At 42.5% G+C, this 26,473-nt stretch overlaps 1 protein-coding gene across 1 annotated transcript in view; it reads left to right on the top strand.

The window, feature by feature from the left end:
• LOC149443511 (uncharacterized) overlaps positions 1-26,473 on the top strand; it is a 186,258-nt gene that overhangs the window by 111,329 nt on the left and 48,456 nt on the right. Inside the window, exons 14-15 of the mRNA XM_089655596.1 lie at positions 8,401-8,456; positions 21,788-22,014. Of these exons, the coding sequence (XP_089511722.1) occupies positions 8,401-8,456; positions 21,788-22,014 (283 nt within the window). The remainder of the gene's footprint in view (positions 1-8,400; positions 8,457-21,787; positions 22,015-26,473) is intronic.

Here is a 26,473-nt window from a genome sequence, read left to right as displayed (position 1 = left end):
GGGTGGACATGAGATATTGCACTCAAACTTTAAAAGTATAACTAAAAGCATTTTTTTTTAGTTTTGGATAGAGTGGAGATGGAAATCCCCCCTCTCTTTGTCCTGTTTACCATTATCATTGAAAGTGAAAGTAAAAAGATCCCAAATTTTGGGTTGTCCCCAGAAATGTAACGAGGGGAAATCTTTGAATGGGGGACACCGGTTCTGGGGGGGTCCAAGGGATTCCCCTAATTTGCAGGGAATTACTTTCACTTCCTGTTTTGGCTATGAAACCGGAAGTGGAAGTAAATCTCCCCAATGGGTCACAGACACAGAAGGCAAAAAAAAAAAAAATCTGACGGGTTATAACCCCGCCTTTACTATGTTCAAAATGAAAACGGTTTTGCCTATAGCTCTGCTTTAAGTTTGTCATTTGCAGCCAGTAGGTGTCACACCAGAAGGTGCAATTAGACGTGCAGAACGAAAACATGTTTGTTTGTTTTGTTCTGGATAAGTTACTAATTTAATTTTGTTGCATTTGTAATAAAATACGTTTAGTTTTGTTTCATTTCGTTTATTCGTTTTTGACCCGATTCAGTTTTTTGTCAATGGATTTGAACTATTCTAATTGAAAAAGTAAAATCTGATCTGAATTCATTCTGAAGAATATGCAAAAAATATAGGCTTGTGCGCTGCTACACCCTAGATATAATAGAGGAAGGAGAAGATTGCTGCACTCACTGGTCAAGTGTACTCTTACTCAAATTAAATAACACTGTTCAACAAATTTTTATTTTTTGCCAGTTTTGGAAACAAAAGGATCCATTTCTTAATGAATTTCACATTCGGAGTTCAAATATAACAATGAAATTTGTCAATTGGCTCTAGTTTTTCTGTAAACGGAAAGTTTTCTACTATAGGCGTAATGACTACATAATGCACAATAATTATATAGATAGATGTCTTTCCACAAATATAAAGCAAGTGATATGACTACATAACAAAGCCTAAATGGCATAATATATTGCATAGGATTACCAAGAAAAATTATAGCCATAAGCTAAGTTGAATCATTTTAATACTTAGGATTCTCACTAGTTTTGTCTTCAGTTTGTGTCGGTTTTGCTTCTCTTGGCTTTTCTCTTGTATTCGAGGAAAGGGCTATCTCTTACAACTGCACGTGACTACACGCTTCAGGTTCTTCCTCACTTGACTCAACCACGAAGGATTCTGGTGCTTTAGGAATTGGTAGCCCCTCTCCATGAGGAACTGGACGTATTGCCGATGGAATATTTGGATAGTGCACAGATAACTTTTTCTTCTTATTTAGCCCTTTTACAATTGGAGGCACCATACAAAAGTAACAATTACTAACATGATCTGTTGGCTCTCTCCAAATCATTGGCACAGCGAAAGGCATAGATGCCTTTTTTCCATTCAACCATTGCTCCAGTGCCGTCCCACAAGAATTGCAGCATATATGTGGTGCCCAGCTCTTGTCCTGGTCTCCTATCTTGCAGCCAAAATACAAGTTGTAGGCTTTCTTAATCATTCCTGTTATCCTCCTTTTTTGTGAGATAAAAGTTATTTCACCGCAGATATAGCAGAAATTATCTGCTTTATTCACACAAGTTCGAGGCATTACTGAGTAGCCTATATAAGCATAAAACGAAATGTAAAGATGCTGTCGAACTACAATCAGCTACAGATACTGCAGCTTTTATGCAGTGAAGTGATGCAATTAAAGGCTAATATTGCATCATCTCAGTATACATGCAATTTTCTATTGGTCACCAGTATCAATTGCGCAATATGCAGCTGAAGTTGCATCATAATTTTGAATGGCTTACGTCATTAGATGGGTGAATATATCATGGAAACTAGAGCCAATCAACATTTTTTAGGGTCATTTTCAGCACCCCAAAATTATGTAAGATTAGCTAATTTTATGCCCAAAACTTTTTACCTGTTGAACAGTGTAATTAAACAAAAAATGTGAACTCCTCAAATGTGAAACGTAAACCTTAAAAACCACACAATATCAGTCCAGAAAAATTCAATTGTGAAGTTGTAACAGTCCAATCCAACATGTATAAAGTCCTAATGTTGTGCTATCCAAACATTTCCAAAACCGTGCTTGAATTGTAGGCCCACTCCCTACTCACCTTGAAGCGTGACCTACAAATTAAATTTGGTCAAATACACTTTTAGAAGGACTGTGTAGCTGCCAAATTGCTAATCCATGTGATATTCCTTCCACGTGCTATATCTTCATTTGACCTTTAGCTCCAAAAATGTGCATGAAAAAGCAAAAATATATACTGTAGTTCAACACAGTTTTTGAAAAACTATGTAATGTATGCACTCAGATATGCACTCACATTGAGAAGAAAAATGAAATGTGCTCCAAGAAACAATGATCAAATATTCGCATTTCTCCACCATGCACATTAATCCGTAGTGTTTCCCAACACCGAAAAAGTGTAACATACACTCACCTTCTCCTTTGACCTATAGAATAGATCACAAACACTTAGGGATAATGATCGACTTCTGCTGATCCACTGCTGGCCACCCTGAAGAAGTCACGTCTACATGCTTGCTATTTTATTATCTTTGTGAGTTCATATTTTTCTTGAATTAAGCTGTTTATTTTTATGGGGTTGCACTATGATCTGTTCTTTTCCCTCCTGATCATACACCATCCCATTGGGAATCCTGGAGTTTGTTCCCTTAAAGGGCCAAAGTCAAGGAAATAGCTATTAAAGGCCAGCAGTGGATCAGCAGAAGTCGATGATTATCCCTAAGCGTTTGTGACCTACCCTATAGGTCAAGGGAGAAGTTGAGTGTATGGTACACTTTTTCGGTCATGGGAAACACTAATTGCTGTGTAACTTGCGAGCCACTAAAATATTCCTCTGGAATACATAGGAGGCATCCAACATCCATTCCATGCTGCATCAAATTCTAGCAGGTTCCATGTATGTGAACAAAAAGTGTATTCAGCCTATCTGTTAGGCTTGTAAGGAGGTGAGCGCACATCTTTAACCCCTTCCAGTCCGGACACTTTCCCCCCCTTCCAGTCCGGACACTTTCCCCCCCTTCCAGTCCGGACACTTTCCCCCCCTTCCAGTCCGGACACTTTTACCCCCTTCCAGTCCGGACACTTTTACCCCCTTCCAGTCCGGACACTTTTACCCCCTTCCAGTCCGGACACTTTTACCCCCTTCCTGTCCAGGGCAATTTTCAGCTTTCAGCGCTATCACGCTTTGAATGACAATTGCGCAGTCATGCAACACTGTACCCAAATGAATGTTTTACCATTTTTTTGAGACAGATAAAGCTTTATTTTGGTGGTATTTATTCACCACTGGGATTTTTATTTTTTTTGCTATGTAAATGAAAATGTCCAAAAATTTTGAAAAAAAGTGTTTTTTTTATAAAATTTTGCAAATAATTAATATTTCATCATAAATCTTTGCCAAAATGTATTCCGTTATCTATTTAGTAAAAAAAAAAAAAATCCAAATTAGTTTATAACAAAAATTATAATTTTTAAACATTTTATTTTTACAATTTTATTTGTTTATATTATTATTTTTTATTTATTTTTTTTTTTTACATACTGTCACCCTAGCAGTACAGTGTCACCATGGTGACACTGTACTACTTGTGGGGGGTGATGAAGATTTTTTGTTTTTGTTTTACACATTGCTTTTACACCCATATAGGATGTAAAAGCAATCATTTCTCTTTCTCTCTGTCTGCATTCTTGCACTCATTGAGAAGTACTGAGTGAGCTGTGATTGGTCACAGCTTGTCACATGGTACAAGCCTGTTGTGAATAGCCCTGTACCATGTGACCTCTGTGATCATTCACAGATTTCACACGTAGTAAGCAATGATGTCACAAGTGACATCTTGCTTACTACTTTGCATGTGATCACTGATTGGCCAATCAGTGATCACATGATTGGGACCTCGTACAGAGGTCCCGTCCGACGATCGGTGTTTCATTGTGTCCGGAGGACACAGCGGGCACCGAATTGCGGTGCTGCGCGCTCCCAGGGAATGCGCACAAGCAGGGTGCAGGGAGGCCGTTTATAAACAGCCACCCGACCCTGCACTGCCACCGTCCGGCCGTTTATATGCAACGGCCGGTTGGGAAGTGGTTTTAATGATTTAAGGATTCACGAAAAGTCATAATTGGTGTGTTTGAATCACGTCATCACAAATCCCTTTTTTTGAACTATTATTTGAATAATGGGACTGTTTTTTTATTTTATTTGATTCACATCACATTTAACTTGATATTCATTTTTTTATGTATGGTATATTGTTTGTTTTTCATGGATATATAATTTGAAGTCACTAATTTATAAGTTTGTTAGAGATTGGGAGCGCAACATTTTTTAGTTATATAAACACTAATTGCTATTTCCTTGACTCTGGCCCTTTAAGGGAACGGACTCCAGGATTCCCAATGGGATGGTGTATGATCAGGAGGGAAAAGAACAGATCATAGTGCAACCCCATAACATTAAACCGCTTTATTCAAGTAAAAAATGAACTCACAAAGATAATACAATAGCAAGCATGTACATAGCCATCAACCAAAATGGTTCCTCACATCACTCGTGCGCAATACCAAAAGTGGCGTCACTAGGCTCTGCCCTTCTTGGCGCGTTGCGTCACGTGACTTCTTCAGGGTAGCCAGCAGTGGATCAGCAGAAGTCGATCATTATCCCTAAGTGTTTGTGACCTACCCTATAGGTCAAGGGAGAAGGTGAATGCAGGGTTCACTTATTTGGTGATGAGAAACACTATGGATTAATTTTCATGGTGGAGAAATGCGAATATTTGATTATTGCCTCTTCTTGTGTGCTTTTAAAGTTTACATTTCACAATTGAGGAGTTAGCGCATCACATATTTTTTTGTTTATTCATTCTGATGAATAACTGGTTCTATTCTATTCGAAAGTTCAATTTCGAATGATGGCTACATTCTTTCTATTTTATTTTATTCTATTCTTTTCCTTTCTATTATATTCCATTCTATTTTATTTTATGCTTTCATATTCTTCGTTTATAACTCTATCCTATTATTTTCAAAACTAGAATTTTTGGAAGACTGCTATATTCTAATACACACAGTCTTTGAAAGAAATCAGCAATAGTCAGCAATATGTTTACATTTCAAATTTGTTTTCAAATTCGTTTCAAATTCAATTCGAACTCAGATAATTCATTATCTTCAAATTTTTATTTTATTATTTTGAATTCATTTAAATTAGTTACTATTATAATTAGGTAATTTGAATACATCTGAATCTCCGAATGACGAAAATGTAATCCAAATTTTGATTCGCAGTGAAGCAAAGTGAATGTCTAGCTGCAATTGCAGATTAGCTGCGATTATTTACTGCTTTGCTGTAATAGGCGAATTAGACTTTGTAGTTTGATCTACTGCTGTTCATGTCTATTTCTAAGGCATACAACTGTAAAGGCTGTGTTAGGTTTTCTTTTAAAAAGCCGTTGGACATCCACTATTTGCACCACCCAAATAGTAACTTTATTAGACTTTTTCGAAAAAAGGACGCTGCAAGTCCAGAACTGTTGTAATCACATTTGTATATTATTATTATTATACAGTATTTATAAAGCACCAATAAAATATAAAGTGCAGCTCTATAAATATAAATGTGACATAAAAATATATATATAAAAAAGTCCCAATAAAGGTGACCTCGGGTAACAATGCACACTAACCAGAAGTGCACATAAATAGTGCAATGTAGCAAAGATGGAATTCAGAAAGTAGTCATCAGCATGGAGAGGGTAGATGTATTCCCTTGATCAATGAAGGTCCGCACGGTGAAGACAAAGCTGGGCAGAATGAATCCACTAGATAGCAGAAAAGGAAACACAGCTCCACCAAAGAAAGCACCACTCCTCCACTGCACATCAACGATATCTAGGAAAAAATGCTCCCCACAAGGGATCAAGAAAAAATGCCCATAGTGAAGTATAGTTAAAACTGGTTTATTGGGATAAAACAGGATGCATCCAGTAAATGGCAAAGTGAAATGGTAGAACGGCTAGCACACATAAAAGCTAGCATATGTAAAACAAACAGGACTAACCGTCCTGTCAGATGTAGTGGCCGCCGGAGCTCCACAATGCTCCGACGGCGTGACGTCAAGGCGTGCGCAGGCTCCTCCTTACGCGTTACGTGCCAAGCACATCTTCAGAGGAAGAACCGGTATAAAGCACCAATAGTTCCCTCAGCGCTGTACATTACAAAGGGAGACAGAACATGTGACAGAACAATACCAATACAATGCAAAACATGAGGGGATTGAGGGCCCTGCTCCTTGGAGCTTACAATCTAGGAGGGAGGGGATGGTGGCACAGGAGGAGATAGCTGTGGGGGATGGGGTGGTAGGAAGAGTGGAGGAGGTCGGCAAGTTAGCAGGGGGTGGGGTAGGCTTCCCTGAAGAGGTGGGTTTTCAGGGTGCGCCTAAAGGAGAGGAGAGTAGGTGATAATCTGATGGGTTGGGGAAGGGAGTTCCAGAGGATGGGTGACACCCTGGAGAAGTCCTGGAGGCGGGCATGGGAGGAGGAGACCAGGGAACCAGAGACCAGTATATACTGTTGTTGAATAAATACACCTTGAATCTCTGCATTGCTGGATGAATAATTGGCTGTTAGCAAGTCAAGTCACCTAGACCAGATGTCTTCTGAATCTACTGGCCATACTGCAGCTAAAAAAAAAAAAAGGAAAACCCAGATGAGGTACCATTGTTGACAAGCCTAAAAACACCTTGGATGGCCCCATAGCTAGGCAGCTGTGTGTCTGAAAGCTGAAACTTTTTCACTGAAATGATCGTCGCGTCAAACAACTGCATCATTGCATACAGTTTGCACCCCCTAGCAGAAAAGGTGAAATTTTGGCATTGATATTGAAAATCTGACTGGTCGTGTCAAAAAACTGTCTTTTATTTAAGGATAGGAATCATATGAAGTCATTTTTTATCACATCGTTGTTTGGCTCCTTTTCAAATCCTAATGATAACAAAAATTATCCAAATGGCCCGGATCAAAAGTCTCCGCCCCCCGGAATGTTCTTCCTTGGTACAGACACACAAGGTGACACACACAGGTCACAATGGCAATTAAAGGTTAATTCCCCACATCTGTGGTTTTTTAAATTGCAATTAGTGTTAGTGTATAAATAGTCAATGAGTTTGTTAGCTCTCATGTGGGTACACTGAGCAGGCTAGATACTGAGCCATGGGGAGCAGAAAAGAACTGTCAAAAGTCCTGCGTAACAAGGTAATGGAACTTTATAAAGATGGAAGGGGATATAAAAATATATCCATAGCCTTTAACATTATTATTATTATTATTATTATTATTATACAGGATTTATATGTTTGCTCAGCACTTTACAATATAAGGGAGACAGTACAATTACAATACATTTCAGTACAGAAGGAATAGGAGGGCCCGGCTCGTGGAGCTTACAATCTAAAGGAAGGGGGAGGTGATACAAAAGGTGATAGCTACGGGGGAGGATCTGATGGAGGTGACTCAAGTACAGTTCTTAGGTGGAGGTGGGGTAGGCTTCCCTGAATAAGTTAGTTTTCAAAGATTGCCTAAAGGCAGACAGGGTGGGGGCTGACTGGACATACTGTGGTAGGGAGTTCCAGAGGATGGGAGAGGCTCTGGAGAAGTCCTGGAGGCGAGCGTGGGCGGAGGTGATGAGGGAGCTAGAGAGGAAGATATCATTGGAGGAGCGAAGTGGGCCATTTTGAAGATATCTGTAGATGAGGTTGGCGATGTAGCTAGAGGCAGTGTTGTGGATGGCTTTGTAAGCTGTGGTTAGTATTTTGAATTTTATACATTGGGTTAGTGGAAGCCAGTGGAGGGATTGGCAGAGAGGGGCAGCAGTCATTGATCGGTTGGTAAGCTATATATAGAGAAATGGCCCCCATTACCAAAGGGAAGGCAGACAGGGTGGGGGCTGACCGGACATACTGTGGTAGGGAGTTCCAGAGGATGGGAGAGGCTCTGAAGAAGTTAACATGCCAGTCAGTATTGTTCAATCGCTTATTAAGAAGTGGAAAATTCAGGGATCCCGTGATACCAAGCAAAGGTCAGGTAGACGAAGAAAGATTGCAGCCACAACTGCCAGAAGAATTGTTTGGGATACATAGAACCCACAGTTCTCCTCAGGAGAAATACTGGCTGCTCAGGAAAAAGATGGTATGGTTGCTTTGAAGGAGTACAATACCATGATACTTGAACAAAAATGAGCTGCATGGTCGAGTTGCCAGAAAAAAGCCTTTACTGTGCCAATGCCACAAAAATATAAATATATATATGTTGTTTAACTTGACACTTACTATTTTTTGCTAGGATCATGATCCTGATGATATCCTGGTTGTCCCAGAAATACATGGAAATACATACAAGTAAGAGCAACATTTTAACAGCCTTCAACGATATTCACTATTATGGTATTTTAAAAATAACAGGGATTTAATTATCTTAAATGTGTAAGGCTCCATGCACACTAGCATTTTTTAGGCTAAAAAAACACTGGTAAAAGAGGTTTTTTTTAGCAGTGTTTCAGCGTTTAGCGTTTTTTTCTGCTGGAAAAACTCTCCTAAAAATTCTATAAAAACATTTTTTTTCTGCTCCTAGAAGCTGAAGCTCAAAAAACGCTAATAGCCTAAACTAGTGTGCCTAAAGTGTGCACGAACACATAGGAAAACATTATTTAGCCTCTGGGAGCAGAAAAAATGCTAATACCAGCTTCTAGCTTAGAAAAAAAACGCTAGTGTGCATGGAGCATTCTGATGAATGGCACTAATAATATTGGCTTGTTGTTATAAAATCCTCATATAAAAAGTATAATGAAACCCAACCCATAAAAAGGCAAAATGTTTAAATATACATGAAATTAGTTATCTATTATCACATAATAAACATATAGAAACATTGAAGAGTAGTTTCTTGTACCATTAATCCTTTAACCCCTCGCCTACCGGGCACTTTTACCCCCTTCCTGCCCAGGCCAATTTTCAGCTTTCAGCGCTGTTGCAATTTGAATGACAATTGTGTAATCATGCAACGCTGTACCCAAATTAAAGTTTTGTAATTGTTTTTAGACAGATAGAGCTTTCTTTTGGTGGTATTTGATCCCCACTGGGGTTTTTATTTTTTTGCTAAACAAACTATAAAAGACCAACAGTTTTGAAAAAAAATTGTTTTTGTTACTTTCTGTTATAAAGTTTTGTAAATAAGTAATTTTTCTCCTTCGCTGATGGGCACTGATAGGCTGCACTGATGAGGCTGCACTGACAGGCGGCACTGATGGGCAGCACTAATGGACATTGTTAGGCAGCACTGTTGGGCACTCTTAGGCGGCACTGATGGGCAGCAGTGATGGGTACTGATAGGCCGCAGTGATGGGCACTGTTAGGCAGCACTGATGGGCATTGATAGGCAGCACTGATGGGCATTGTTAGGCGGCACTGATGGGCATTGATAGGTGGCACTGATGGGCAGCACTAATGGACATTGTTAGGCAGCACTGTTGGGCACTCTTAGGCGGCACTGATGGGCAGCAGTGATGGGTACTGATAGGCCGCAGTGATGGGCACTGTTAGGCACCACTGATGGGCATTGATAGGCAGCACTGATGGGCATTGATAGGCAGCACTGATGGGCACTATTAGGCGGCACTGATGGGCATTGATAGGTGGCACTGATGGGCACTGTTTGCCAGCACTGATTGCCAGCACAGATGGGCACTACTGGTCACACTGATGGGACTACACTGATCACCAGGACACTGATGATTAGTGCCCTGATGATCAGTGTAGATGTCCCCATGCAAAATGCCGCTTACCATTTCTCCTTCGGACACAGCTGATCACAGATTGCGTGCAGTGTGCGCCCTGGGGGGAGCACTTCTGGGAGGACATCCATGGACGCCCTCCCAGAACTAGCCGACCGCACTGTATCCTTTGGCTATAGCGCGGTTGGGAACTGGTTAAAGGCTTTGTACACATTTAAAAGTTTTTGTTGTTTTATTTAGGTATTAGTGTACTTATATTCTTTGTGTTTGCCTTACCTTGTAATGATAGACCACATGTTGTGACTGCAGTTTGTAGTGTCATAGCTGATGGATTCCTCATGCCGAATGTATTCCTTCAACCAGCTTGTCCCTATTTGCTTAGGGACAGGCAACTTCCTGTTTCGGGTCACACAGCATCCAATCCTTACCTCAACATTTCCTCTATGTTGCATCACAAATGCAGGAGTGCTGATGTGATGAAAAACTGCATTGTGAGCTGTTTTTGTGTCTGTGAATGCTTTGCCTGTTTGTGTCAGATCTAATTACTGTGTAACTCTCACCTACAGAGCACCAGAATGAGAGACCCAGAGATTGTGGGATTTGTATTTATATATAAAAATGGAGCTTTAGTCAGAAAATTTAGTCTTTTCGATCTCCTCAGGCTGGCCCCTTTTGCAGTTATAGCATTAAACATAAGAGCCTATACTCATCGCTTTCAATTGTCCCTGATTTCGAGGGACTGTCCCTGATTTCGAGGGACTGTCCCTGATTTGGAACAAAGCCCCTCTATCCCTCTTTCCTTCTCATTTGTCCATCATTTTGGTCTGATCTATATAGTTGTGTAGAAAATGCACCATTTTTCTTTTAAAAAGTGTTTCAAAGTTCTCAACTTTTCTTCTAATTTCTAAATTGCTGCATTTGTAAATTTTAAAAGCCAGTACAAAGGAAAAGTAGTGGTAAAAAAACCCCCAAAAAAACACTTGTCAGTTTAATTTTTTTCGTATAAGTCTCCTTTAAGGGGACGTGGCAGGAGATGTTTCCTATGCTTACATACCTTTGCTAATAGGTGTTCCTCATTCGAATCTCAAAAAGTTGGGAGGTCTGTATACTGTTTAAAATCCAGTAATACACTGTCTCACCCTGCTCTGCACATGCTCAGTTGCTCTCTATTTTTAGGCACTATACAGAAACTGTAGAGGCCTATCTGCTGACAAACTAAAGATTTACTGCTGTTCAGGGCACTGAGCTTCAGCAAAATGGCCGCCTCCAGAAAGAATGAACAGAAACAATGCTGGAAGAAATTTATAGCACACACCTAATTATAGTAACATAATTAGAGTGCATTGAAAAAGTATTCCGCTATTTACTAATTAGGTGACTTCTGAAGGCAATTGGTTCCACTAGATTTTTTTTCTAGATTCACTATATCCGCTCTCCCCGGACCCCGCATTCACTATATCCGCTCTCCCCGGACCCTGCATTCACTATATCCGCTCTCCCCGGACCCTGCATTCACTATATCCGCTCTCCCCTGGACTCTGCATTCACTATATCTGGTCTCCCCGGACCCTGCATTCACTATATCCGCTCTCCCCGGACCCCGCATTCACTATATCCGCTCTCCCCAGACCCTGCATTCACTGTATCCGCTCTCCCCGGACCCCGCATTCACTATATCCGCTCTCCCCAGACCCTGCATTCACTATATCCGCTCTCCCCGGACCCCGCATTCACTATATCCGCTCTCCCCGGACCCCGCATTCACTATATCCGCTCTCCCCGGACCCCGCATTCACTATATCCGCTCCCCCCGGATCCCGCATTAACTATATCCGCTCCCCCCGGACCCCGCATTCACTATATCCGCTCTCCCCGGACCCCGCATTCACTATATCCGCTCTCCCCGGACCCCGCATTCACTATATCCGCTCTCCCCGGACCCCTCATTCACTATATCCGCTCTCCCCGTACCCCGCATTCACTATATCCGCTCTCCCCGTACCCCGCATTCACTATATCCGCTCCCCCCGGACCCCGCATTCACCATATTCGCTCTCTCCGGACCCCGCATTCACCATATTCGCTCTCCCCGGACCCCGCATTCACTATATCCAGTCTCCCCGGACCCCGCATTCACTAAATCTACTCTCCCCCGGACCCCGCATTCACTAAATCCGCTATCCCCGGACCCCGCATTCACTATATCCGCTATCCCCGGACCCCGCATTCACTATATCCGCTCTCCCCGGACCCCGCATTCACTATATCCGCTCTCCCCGGACCCCGCATTCACTATATCCGCTCTCCCCGGACCCCGCATTCACTATATCCGCTCCCCCCGGACCCCGCATTCACCATATTCGCTCTCTCCGGACCCCGCATTCACCATATTCGCTCTCCCCGGACCCCGCATTCACTATATCCGGTCTCCCCGGACCCCGCATTCACTAAATCTGCTCTCCCCCGGACCCCGCATTCACTAAATCTGCTCTCCCCGGACCCCGCATTCACCATATTCGCTCTCTCCGGACCCCGCATTCACCATATTCGCTCTCCCCGGACCCCGCATTCACTAAATCCGCTCTCGCCGGACCCCGAATTCACTATATCCGCTCTCCCCGGACCCCGCATTCACTATATCCGCTCTCCCCGGACCCCGCATTCACTATATCCGCTCTCCCCGGACCCCGCATTCACTATATCCGCTCTCCCTGGACCCCGCATTCACTATATCCGCTCTCCCCGGACCCCGCATTCACTATATCCGCTCTCCCCGGACCCCGCATTCACTATATCCGCTCTCCCCGGACCCCGCATTCACTATATCCGCTCTCCCCGGACCCCGCATTCACTATATCCGGTCTCCCAGGACCCTGCATTCACTATATCCGGTCTCCCCGGACCCTGCATTCACTATATCTGCTCTCCCCGAACCCTGCATTCACTATATCCGCTCTCCCCCGGATCCCGCATTACTATATTCGCTCTCCCTGGACCCCGCATTCACTATATTCGCTCTCCCCGGACCCTGCATTCACTATATCCCTGGACCCCGCATTCACTATATCCGCTCTCCCTGGACCCCGCATTCACTATATCCGCTCTCCCCGGACCCCGCATTCACTATATCCGCTCTCCCCGGACCCCGCATTCACTATATCCGCTCTCCTCGGACCCCGCATTCACTATATCCGGTCTCCCAGGACCCTGCATTCACTATATCCGGTCTCCCCGGACCCTGCATTCACTATATCTGCTCTCCCCGAACCCTGCATTCACTATATCCGCTCTCCCCCGGATCCCGCATTACTATATTCGCTCTCCCTGGACCCCGCATTCACTATATTCGCTCTCCCCGGACCCTGCATTCACTATATCCCTGGACCCTGCATTCACTATATCCGCTCTCCCCCAGACCCCGCATTCACTATACGGGACTATCCGCTCTCCCCGTACCCCGCATTCACTATATCCGCTCTCCCCGGACCCCGCATTCACTATATTCACTCTCCCCGGACCCCGCATTCACTATATCTGCTCTCCCCGGACCCCGCATTCACTGTATCCGCTCTCCCCGGACCCTGCATTCACTATATCCACTGATGCTTCACCCCTCAGCTCAAGCTGATACACTGAGCTGTCTGAATAGGTGATGCTGAGCTGATAGGAAGGGTCTGATGCGGCATCCGCTCTCGGGCAGCAGACAGATACTCACGAGAGATTGCTATACCTGTCTAATGAATTGGGTCATGCTGAACACTCGAAAGCCACCAGTGTGTAAACTGAACCACATATGCAATAATAGCATCCCACATAGAAAAATATGTAGTAAAATCAGGTAATCAAAAGTCCTAAAGTGCAAATTGTACAAAAAAACAAGGGAATAGAAATCACTGATTTCACATCTAATTTCTCCCTATTTTTCTTTTCTTCTTCTCTTCATTGGTATCAGCTATAAGACACTCTCTTACCTTTGGCTATATACTTCCAGATCTCCAGGTTATGAATCTATGCATTATTTATGAAAGCTGGCCAGCCCTTGACACTCGTCTCCTCCAATAGTTAGTCTTCTCTGGTTGTGTTATACACAAATACACCAGCAGAGGACGCCACACAGGAGTTTCAACTTTTAATTGTGATCTTTTGATGAACTGATTTGATTCTTCCAATTTTTAAAATAAATTCTCTCTTCTTTTATTAGCGTTTCATGCAATTTTAGTTTTTTTAGTCTTTTTTTTTTTTCTTTTGTTCGGGCTCGTTGGCCAGGATGGATACATATTTGTTTTTCTTTTTATGATGGCCAAGGTTACTGTGAGTTCCCTGAATGTTCAGGGTTTTCAAAATCCAATGTGCTATTTTTTTTGCAGGAAACTCACTTTAAGGGGTTATCTTCCGCTAAAATCTCCACCGTTATTATAAACAGTGGCACATGAGTAATTGTCCTGATACTAAAACCAAAGGTGTAGTCATAGGACTTCTGTCCCCTTACTATGAAAGACACTATCCCCATGGACCGGTATCTTACTTAAATGCACACTTTACAATCAACTTTTGATGCTCGCAAACATTTACCGTATTTTTCGCCGTATAAGACGCACTTTTTCTTCCCCAAAACTGGGGGGGAAAAGTTGGTGCGTCTTATACGACGAATAGAGAGAGAATCCGTCAGGCGTGGCCACGGCCGTAGGAAAGGCCGCGGCTTTGGCCTATCTCTGGAGCGGTCGGCCATCTTAGTACACCCGGCGGTGCGCGCTGACGTCATCACCCCCTCTGCTCGTGGATCAGCCCTGAAGACCAGAACGGCGCGGGAACACGGCGAGAGGAACGCGCGGAGCAAAGGTAAGTGAATTGACACAATATGGGGAATGAATTACTATAGGGGGGATGAATTACTATATGGGGGATGAATTACTATAGGGGGGATGAATTACTATAGGGGGGATGAATTACTATATGGGGGATGAATTACTATATGGGGGATGAATTACTATATGGGGGGATGAATTACTATAGGGGGGATGAATTACTATAGGGGGGATGAATTACTATAAGGGGGATGAATTACTATATGGGGGATGAATTACTATATGGGGGATGAATTACTATGGGGGATGAATTACTATAGGGGGGATGAATTACTATGGGGGATGAATTACTATAGGGGGGATGAATTACTATATGGGGGATTAATTACTATATGGGGGATGAATTACTATATGTATTGGGTTCAGAATCTTTTTTTTCTAGATTTTCCTCCTTTAAAATTGGGTGCGTCTTATATTCCGGAGCGTCTTATATGGCGAAAAATACGGTACTTCTCAGTCAAAAGCTGTTTTCTATTCATCCTAACAAAATTAGAACAATTTGCGGAGGGATGTATAATATTAGGAGATGACTTTAACTTTATATTTGATTTTCTATTGGACTCTTCCTCAGGGAAAATTAGGACCCCTTTTCCAGCTTTTCATTCTATCAATCGTAAGCTTCGTGGCCTAAAACTTGTAGATATTTTGGAATACCCTTAATCCTATTGCTGAGGATTATACCTTTTATTCAGTGGCCCACTGCTCTTATAGTTGCATTGGTTATATTTTTATATCTCACCATGCTTTGAGTTGGTCTCCCACAGCAACAATAGCCTCTTGTATATTGTCAGATCATTTCCCAGTCTGTACTTCTTTTTGGCTTCTGTCAGGGACATGTTGGCCATGGTGTAGCTGAGGCTTGTAGCCGCACGCGAATGCGCAGGCGCGGGCCTGCAGGTGCTCGTACCAGGGGCGGACTGATCATTTGGAAACTCGGGCTCTGCCCGAGGGCCCTGGGTCAGTAGGGGTCTCCATGAGATACCCCTAGTACCTTTTTCATAGGCTTTTTTGAGTTTGGGCAAGGACACAGTGAACTCATGATCCCCTATTGCCCCCCATGAGTTGTCAGTCCACCCCGGCTCGTACTGTTGTGCGTGGCTGAGCGCATATGCACATGCGCGGGCGTACATGCACGGAAATGTGCATTAAATAATTCCGGCGCCCACTGGCCAATATAGGTGCAGTGTCAGGGCAGGGCTGTGGAACGGACAGGTAGGCCTAGTGGCAGGGTAACGCACTGACTGACGACAACCACCACCCACAGACCGAAGTCCCTCAGGGCGCGGAGTCTAAGTCCCAGGCTGCCCTTCACCAGGGCCCCTGATGGTGGGGATGGACTTGACGCAGCCAGGGACCAGGTCGCAGCCCCCGAGACACCCCGGCTGCGGTAATGGCCGCCGCCAATGGCGTGTAGCTGGTAAGAATGACGTAGTCAGGCAGGCCGGGTCGACAACAACGGGACAAAACGGTACAGAACAGTAGACAAGAATCACAGGTCACGGGCCAGGTTCAGCAACGGAAGGTCAGATCAAAGGAAAACACAGAGAATGGTCTAGTCACAAGCCGAGTCAGATATGAGAAGAGTCACGAGAGTATACACAGAGCTGTAGCAAGACCAAGACACAAGACACAAGTGCAAAGAGCATGTGCGGGCCACAGGCTTATATGTACTCAGCCACACCCCTCTGGGGGATGGACCTCAGAGACCTGAAGGCATAAAAGATTCCCACCATGCTCTGCAGAAACCCAAGATGGACGCCAGTACATGAAGCCGCACAGTCTCTGAGAAAAGGTAGGACCTTGACATGCAGCAGCTGCACTAGTGAATTGCTGTCTGATCTGCAGCTCCCCCCCCCCCCGTATTCCTGTGCCTGATCCTGTGACTGATACCTGTGTTGACCCCGGCTTGCTTCTTGGACTCCCCCTCTGCCTTCTGTATCTGCCTGATCTGTTCCCACCATCACCAACCTTGGCTTGTGACCCGACCATTCTTCTGCCTGCCGTTCATGCCTGATCTGCTTATCTGTTACCGACCCGGCTTGTCTGACCCTGCATACAGTCTGCTACCAGCCTGCTCCACTGCCTGCCTGCTCCACTGCCTGCCTGCTCTGCTACCAGCCGGTCCAGCCATCCCATCTGCCAGCAAAGTGCCAGCAATCCCCGCATAGACTACAGGACTGACTAGGAATTCATACCTTGCCATGCTCTTGTAATTGCTGTTCCAGCTTCAGTGGCCCCCGAGCCAGAGCTGTACAAGTGGCCTTCTTCTGCCGTCAGGCTCACAAGTAAGGTATGTGGCAGCATCCAAATACCATTAAACTTGTTGCATTCAGGCACCTGAACGAGACTCTACTGAGAGATTTGGCAGTACAAATAGAAATCATGGCAGCGAAACACGATTTTAAGATGATCTATATACAGGACCCTACTGCCAAACCAATCCAATGTGAAGCCTTAAATGTGTATTGAGAGGGCTATTAATTAAAAATTGTACCAGGTTGATTAAGGCTAAAACTCTTAAAATCAAGACCCTACCCCGTTAATCCATACCTTAGAGGCCACCCACAAAAAGGTTCCTGGTTCCTCTGCACTACTGTTGCTTTTATCCGAAGGTACAGAACTCTGCATACTACTCAACCAATCATACAGTATATGCGGCATAAAGAGCTAGCTTTTAACCCATTCAGTTAAGCACTGATAGTCCTGAATGTAAGTTCCTAAGATATTATGTCCTTCTCAGGGTCTGGTATATAACTCTGAAGCCATAGCTAAGGCCTTTCAATTATATTACTTCTCGTTATATAACATTCCAGCTACCCCTAAGGTCACTCTTGTGTGTTCATTTTATAACTTCTTTAGGACACTATATACATTCCACTCCCCTTCCAACTCTATCAACTGGTGTGATTGGGGAACCCAAAGCTATTTACGGCCAAAGAAATTACTTTTGTAATTAAGTCTCTTCCATTCAGGAAAAGTCCTGGCCCGGATGTCTTCAGTTTTTATTCCCAATTTCTAGACACTTTGGTTCCAGTTATGGAAAAAGCTTATAACCTTATTTAGGAAACATGTCCCTTCCTGAGACACTCCCAAGAAGCCCACATAACTGTTGTATCAAAAGCAAAAAAAGATCCAGCATCATGTAGTAACTACAGACCCATTTCCCTTATAATGTGGACTAAAACAACTATGCAAAAGTAATCGCTCTCAAACTGTAGCCCCATATGTCCTCTTTCATTCCTTTAGATCAGGTCAGGTTTGTCCCTTTTAGAGAGGCCAGAGACAACACCACCAAAACAATCACCCTTATTAATTATGCCAGGAAAAACGCCATCCCTTATGCCTTCTCGTAGTTGATGTTGAGAAAGCATTTGACTGAGTCTATTGGGAATTCATCTCTACCTCTTACAGATCGGCACCATCAGGACTGTTAATTAAAATATTGCCTTATATGAAATGCTCTGTGCTGGGGTCAGGATAAGTGCTATTCTTTCTCACCCTATTTATATCCATAATGGCATGCAACATGGCTGCCCTCTTTTGCCTGTGCTCTGCATTCTGGCTGTAGAACATTTGGTGAATGCCATCAGATCCAACCAAACTATCCAAGGGCTTATAACACTGTTCAACAAATTTTTATTTTTTGCCAGTTTTGGAAACAAAAGGATCAATTTCTTAATGAATTTCACATTCTGAGTTCAAATATAACAATGAAATTTGTCAATTGGCTCTAGTTTTTCTGTAAACGGAAAGTTTTCTACTATAGGCGTAATGACTACATAATGCACAATATATATATAGATAGATGTCTGCACGTGACTACACGCTTCAGGTTCTTCCTCACTTGACTCAACCACGAAGGATTCTGGTGCTTTAGGAATTGGTAGCCCCTCTCCATGAGGAACTGGACGTATTGCCGATGGAATATTTGGATAGTGCAAAGATAACTTTTTCTTCTTATTTAGCCCTTTTACAATTGGAGGCACCATACAAAAGTAACAATTACTAACATGATCTGTTGGCTCTCTCCAAATCATTGGCACAGCGAAAGGCATAGATGCCTTTTTTCCATTCAACCATTGCTCCAGTGCCGTCCCACAAGAATTGCAGCATATATGTGGTGCCCAGCTCTTGTCCTGGTCTCCTATCTTGCAGCCAAAATACAAGTTGTAGGCTTTCTTAATCATTCCTGTTATCCTCCTTTTTTGTGAGATAAAAGTTATTTCACCGCAGATATAGCAGAAATTATCTGCTTTATTCACACAAGTTCGAGGCATTACTGAGTAGCCTATATAAGCATAAAACGAAATGTAAAGACGAACTCCAATCAGCTACAGATACTGCAGCTTTTATGCAGTGAAGTGATGCAATTAAAGGCTAATATTGCATCATCTCAGTATACATGCAATTTTCTATTGGTCACCAGTATCAATTGCGCAATATGCAGCTGAAGTTGCATCATAATTTTGAATGGCTTACGTCATTAGATGGGTGAATATATCATGGAAACTAGAGCCAATCAACATTTTTTAGGGTCATTTTCGTTTTCAGCACCCCAAAATTATGTAAGATTAGCTAATTTTATGCCCAAAACTTTTTACCTGTTGAACAGTGTAATAGGACAATGTGAAATTAAGATAAGTCTATATGCAGACGATTTATTGTTATGTATATCTAACCCTTCAGTGGCATTCCTGGCTCTTATACATGTATTTAACATTTTTGGACAGTATAGCAATTGCAAGGTAAACAGGCATAAGACCACAGAGTTAAATGTTTCTATACCAGATTCTAATGTTTCTGCTCTATGTGACTTTTTTCCTTTTATATGGAAATCCACTGCAATTAAGTACTGTATTTAGGAGTACAAATTCCATCTATTCCCAGTTCTCTATGATTTAAATTAAAAACCCCTGTTGTCATTAGTAAATACTAAACTTAGTGAAATGGCGAACTTTGAAACACTCTTGGTTCAGACAGATGGCACTTTAAAAAAAATGGACATCCTACCTTGTATTCTTTATGTTTTTCAAATGTACCCTTAGATACCCCACAGACCATTTTTATCTTCCTGAAATCTTTATTTTTGCAATACACGTGGGCGGGCTCTCAGGGTAGAATTGGATACTAGATCTTTGGGAGGGGTAGGTTTACCCCATTTGGGCTACCACCCCTCCACTGGCCTCCACTCAGTGTCCTCCACCCCTCTCTGCCAATCCCTCCACTGGCCTCCACTCAGTGTCCTCCACCCCTCTCTGCCAATCCCTCCACTGGCCTCCACTCAGTGTCCTCCACCCCTCTCTGCCAATCCCTCCACTGGCCTCCACTCAGTGTCCTCCACCCCTCTCTGCCAATCCCTCCACTGGCCTCCACTCAGTGTCCTCCACCCCTCTCTGCCAATCCCTCCACTGGCCTCCACTCAGTGTCCTCCACCCCTCTCTGCCAATCCCTCCACTGGCCTCCACTCAGTGTCCTCCAACCCTTTCTGCCAATCCCTCCACTGACCTCCACTCAGTGTCCTCCACCCCTCTCTGCCAATCCCTCTACTGGCCTCCACTCAGTGTCCTCCACCTCTCTCTGCCAATCCCTCTACTGGCCTCTACTCAGTATCCTCCACCCCTCTCTGCCAATCCCTCCACTGGCCTCCACTCAGTGTCCTCCAACCCTTTCTGCCAATCCCTCCACTGACCTCCACTCAGTGTCCTCCACCCCTCTCTGCCAATCCCTCTACTGGCCTCCACTCAGTGTCCTCCACCTCTCTCTGCCAATCCCTCTACTGGCCTCTACTCAGTATCCTCCACCCATCTCTGCCAATCCCTCCACTGGCTTCCCATTGCCCAATGAACAAAATTCAAAACATTAACAATAACATATAAAGCCATTTCTAACTCTGCCCCAAATCACATCACCGATCTTGTCTCTAAATATCACCCAAACTGTCCTCTCCGCTCCTTCCATGACCTCCTGCTCTCTAGCTCCCTTGTCTCCTCCTCCCATGTTTGTCTTCAGGACTTCTCCAGAGCTTCCCTCATCCTCTGGAACTCTCTACCCCAATCTGTCTATTGACTACTTGCCCAGTTTTAGGCGATCTCTGAAAACCTATCTCTTCAGGGAAGCCTCACCTGCCTTCAGCTAATAGCCGAATCTTCTATTTCTCCTATCAGTCCATCCCCCACAGTTATTACCTTTTGGACCACCAGCCCCTCCCTCTTAGATTGTAAGCTCCAAGGATCAGGCCCTTGTATCCCTCTTGTATTGAACTGCATTGTTGCTGTATTGTCTCCCGTTATATTGTAAAGTGCTGAGCAAACTGTTGGTGCCATAAATCCTGTATAATAATAATATATAAATCCTGTATAATAATAATATATAAATCCTGTAAAATAATAATAATATATAAATCCTGTATAATAATAATATATAAATCCTGTATAATAATATATAAATCCTGTATAATAATAATATATAAATCCTGTATAATAATAATCTATAAATCATGTATAATAATAATCTATAAATCCTGTATAATAATAATCTATAAATCCTGTATAATAATAATATATAAATCCTGTATAATAATAATTGTTCAAAACAGTTCTAATTCCGAAAGCATTCTAATTTACTGAATTTTTTTTACACCTGCACCTAAAACTTTTGCACAGTATTATTATTATTATTATTATACAGTATTTATAAAGCGCCAATAGTTCGCTCAGCGCTGTACATTACAGAGGGGGACAGAACATGTGGCAGAACAATAACAATACAATGCAAAACATGAGATCAGTAGTGTGTATCACTTTTTAACTGTTTATTGGTGATATCCCTTTTTCATATACACAATTTATTTAGTGTGCAGAAATTACAATATTGCATTGTGTAGCACTACCAAGTAGGAAACAGAGTATGTGTATAAAGTGAAAAATATGGTTGCCCCCATGTAAATAGGTAATGCAAACTATACATAGAAAAATGTTTTTTTCAATATTATAAATAGACATTGATAAGATTATTTACATTAAGTGTATCTAAATATACATGTATAATGCTGTATTTCTTTTACTCTTGTATCTAGATTGGAATTGAAATCTGCTGGACTTTTCCGATGTTCGGAGACAGGAATTAAATTCCAAGTGAGACGTCCAGTAACAATGGAATATGAATTGGATTCCTGGTATAATTACATAGAGTTTCTCCATTATCAAGGATCGGAAGTATTGGGACCTCTGTTCAACATTAAGACACCTCAAGATCCAAACATAGTGTCTGCTGTGTACCTACCTCATTATGTGTGTTTGAAAGGTATGTTGTAAAGTTACAAAAATTTCCCAGCAGCAGATAAATCTCAATTCTCACTTGCAGCTGCTTGTCTATGGGCACTAACACCTGACTTATAACCTGTCCTGTGTTATATATACGCTCTTACAATATGTAGACTATGTAGGAACTACTCAGAGGATTTGGGAATACATGAACATTTACACTTGAGTACTAGTTATGGAAGTTCACAAATTATAATCTTTTAAGTTCAATGAACACATTACAAAATTACAAACGCTGGATATTATGCACCCTACTTCTATAAGTTACCCTATATTGAGTGAATAACTCAAGTGAATTCACTATACTCTAGACCAGCAATGGGCAAACTACGGCCCGCCTGCCGTATACGGCCCGGCGGACCTTTTAATCCGGCCCGCGGATGTGGCTGTCAGGATGTGTGTAGGCGGGGCAGCGTGACGAACGTGAGGGGAGGGGAGCTAGGCTCCTCTCACAGTCCGCCCTGAAGACCGGAATGGCGCGGGAACACGGCGAGAGGAACGCGCGGAGCAAAGGTAAGTGAATTGACACAGGGGGGACTTAGGGACTTAATATGGGGGATAATTAATATGGGGGATGAATTACTATATGGGGGATGTATTACTATATGGGGGATGAATTACTATATGGGGGATGAATTACTATGGGGGATGAATTACTATAGGGGGGATGAATTACTATGGGGGATGAATTACTATATGGGGGATGAATTACTATGGGGGATGAATTACTATATGGGGGATGAATTACTATATGGGGGATGAATTACTATATGGGGGATGAATTACTATATGGGGGATGAATTACTATATGGGGGATGAATTACTATGGGGGATGAATTACTATAGGGGGGATGAATTACTATATGGGGGATGAATTACTATATGGGGGATGAATTACTATAGGGGGGATGAATTACTATAGGGGGGATGAATTACTATATGGGGGATGAATTACTATGGGGGATGAATTACTATGGGGGATGAATTACTATATGGGGGATGAATTACTATATGGGGGATGAATTACTATGGGGGATGAATTACTATATGGGGGATGAATTACTATATGGGGGATGAATTACTATATGGGGGATGAATTACTATGGGGGATGAATTACTATATGGGGGATTAATTACTATGCTTACTATGGGGGAATATTACTATACTTACTATGGATGACACATACACATCATTCATCTACTCTTGGTCCGGCCCCCGGGTCCAATATATGAACCCATTGCGGCCCTCAAGTCAAAAAGTTTGCCCACCCCTGCTGTAGACATTACATTTGTCCTTACAACTATCTCTGGAATTTAGCCTACATTGAAAACTTTGCTCTAGATCAATAACTTCTACTCAAATAATGTCATTTTAAAGTCAAGATATTTGTATTGTCATTAACCCTGGTAGTTTTGTTTTTGCTGTCTATGTCTCTGCTAGGTAGATTCACCATCTCTCTTAGTCCTCCTGACCATTAACACTGGGACAGAAAGTGATGTGAATCCAATTACCTAAACAGGAATAGAGGGGAGATTTTACTTCAGTGACAGCTGTCTAAGAGGGGGTTTCCCACAATTGACCAAGCTTTCCCCTCACTTCTTGATGTTTGAAGCTCCCTAATGGGACCAGATGGCAAAACAATGGCTCCCCAAGCAAATCTCATGATCTCTGCAGACAGACCACTGGTTCCTCACAGACAGCAAGGGTCTTTCTCTGCAGTATACTGGCAGAAGACAGTCTTTTTCTACCCAGATTGTGGCTGTCTTCTAAAGTGAAAAAGTGTAAGACTTTGCACACCACTTTGCTCACCTTTTGTTTTGATGCAACTGAAATTTTGTTAGCCAAATTAAACTAAGGGTTTATGTGGGCTTGAACCTTTTTACTGCCACCTTTAGCTCCTAATATTATGTATTGCCCCCTTTTATAGTCTTTTGTGATAGTTGTGAATAAGGCCCTTCATTTTATCATGAAGTAAAGTCACCCATTCGTTTTTTGCACAAACCCTCCAGGTCCTGTAAATTCCCTGAACTACATGTTTTAGGTCTCCCCAAAGTTCCCAAATGATGTTAAGGTCAGGAGATTGGGATGGCCACTCTAGAACCTTCACCTTTTTCTACTACAGCCACTGTAGGGTATTTTAACCTTTTTAGCCTTGTAACTGGGTTTATTGTCTTGTCGGAAAGTGCAAGCACACCCCTGTGCAACTCCAGGAATGTAAATTTCCTCCAATATTTTTCGATAACATGATTTATTTATCTTGTTATCAATTTCTCTAAATTCCCTATGGTGCTGTAGCCCATACACCCCTAAAACAGGAGAGATCCACCCACATGTTTCATCATAGGCATGGTGTAGAATTTTCTGAGACACGTATAATACTTCTTTAGGCGATTTTGGAATTAAAGAGCCGTTGAAATAAAAATTTTTTTATTTTATCACACAATGGCTTAAAATAACAAAGTAAAGCGTATCGTGAACAGTTCCAGAAATATCAAAGCAGAAGTTTAAAAATTGTGTCACCCTTATTGTCATGGCTGTCCGGCCATGTGGTTCTTGTCTTGTTCAACGCAGCTGAGTCCGAGCAAGAAGAAGGAAGTGACGTGATCTTAGGTCTCTAAGAGAATGCACCTGTTTCAGCTTCTCAGTATGTGAATAACGACAGCGTCTTTAGTGTGTGAGTGTGTGTCCGCATCTACTAGGATGCCTATTTATGATACTTGTAAGCATCATAATTCGTGATCTTAGAACCTTGTATGGCAAACAATACTGCTTACATTGAAGGTAGGGGATGCTACATATATGGTCTTTTGATTGATAGGCCCATATGTAGTGACCATAAATTGACCATGTTACATCAGCCTGCTCATATTTAAATGATAATATAAATTAAGAATGTATCTTTACAACATCTCAATAATGTTGTATAACCAGAAATCTACATATAAAACAAACTAAAGCAAACTAAATACACACAGATACTATTAGTATATATTATGTCATACTTATTCTATTTTGATTCACTTCTAACACCCTTGACATTCTACACCAGAGTCCTGTAACCAGCTATGCCAGGGGTGGGCAAACTTTTTGACTTGAGGGCCTCAATGGGTTCATATATTGGACCCGGGGGCCGGACCAAGAGTAGATGAATGATGTGTATGTGTCATCCGTAGTAAGTATAGTAATATTCCCCCATAGTAAGCATAGTAATTCATCCCCTATAGTAATTCATCCCCCATATAGTAATTCATCCCCCATATAGTAATTCATCCCCCATAGTTATTCATCCCCCATATAGTAATTCATCCCCCATATAGTAATTCATCCCCCATAGTAATTCATCCCCCATAGTAATTCATCCCCCATAGTAATTCACCCCCCATATAGTAATTCATCCCCCATATAGTAATTCATTCCCCATATTAATTCATTCCCCATATTAATTCATCCCCCATATAGTAATTCATCCCCCATATAGTAATTCATTCCCCATATTAATTCATCCCCCATATAGTAATTCATCCCCCATATAGTAATTCATCCCCCATAGTAATTCACCCCCCATATAGTAATTCATCCCCCATAGTAATTCATCCCCCCTATAGTAATTCATCCCCCCTATAGTAATTCATCCCCCATATAGTAATTCATTCCCCATATTAATTCATCCCCCATATAGTAATTCATCCCCCATAGTAATTCATCCCCCATATAGTAATTCATCCCCCATATAGTAATTCATCCCCCATATAGTAATTCATTCCCCATATTAATTCATCCCCCATATAGTAATTCAGCCCCCATATAGTAATTCATCCCCCATAGTAATTCATCCCCCATATAGTAATTCATCCCCCATATTAATTCATCCCCCATATTAAGTCCCCAAGTCCCCCCTGTGTCAATTCACTTACCTTTGCTCCGCGCGTTCCTCTCGCCGTGTTCCCGCGCCGTTCCGGTGTAGCATGAAAATCTGTCTCCTATGAGGATCTGTCCCCCTCGACGTATCTGCGCATGTGCCAGTTTCAGGCATTAGCAGCCGATCGGCGATCTCCGGCACATGCGCAGATACGTCGAGGGGGACAGATTCTCATAGGAGACAGATTTTCATGCTACACCGGTCTTCAGGGCGGACTGTGAGAGGAGCCTAGCGGGAGCCTAGCTCCGCGTGCCGGATTAAAAGGTCCGCCGGGCCGTAGTTTGCCCATTGCTGAGCTATGCCCTATTATAGAATACTCGGCTCTCAGCCGGTTAATTAGCTAACTCCTGTCTCAGCTTAACTGAAGAAATTAACACTATCACTGGTTCAAGGCCATTCACACATATTAATATTCATTATGATTAATGATAAAAACCAAATATTTTGCAAGCTTGCCATCAATCTAATATAAGTGCCGAATTATGAATTTGATATAATAATATTTATCACATGGTGTAG

The sequence above is a fragment of the Staurois parvus genome, unplaced genomic scaffold (assembly GCF_062004578.1).
Source record: "Staurois parvus isolate SC_StPar_1 unplaced genomic scaffold, SC_StPar_1.0 ptg000854l, whole genome shotgun sequence".
Classification (NCBI taxonomy): Eukaryota; Metazoa; Chordata; class Amphibia; order Anura; family Ranidae; genus Staurois; species Staurois parvus.
The sequence above is the reverse complement of the archived record's forward strand: the minus strand, read 5'-3'. Positions and strand labels throughout refer to the sequence as shown.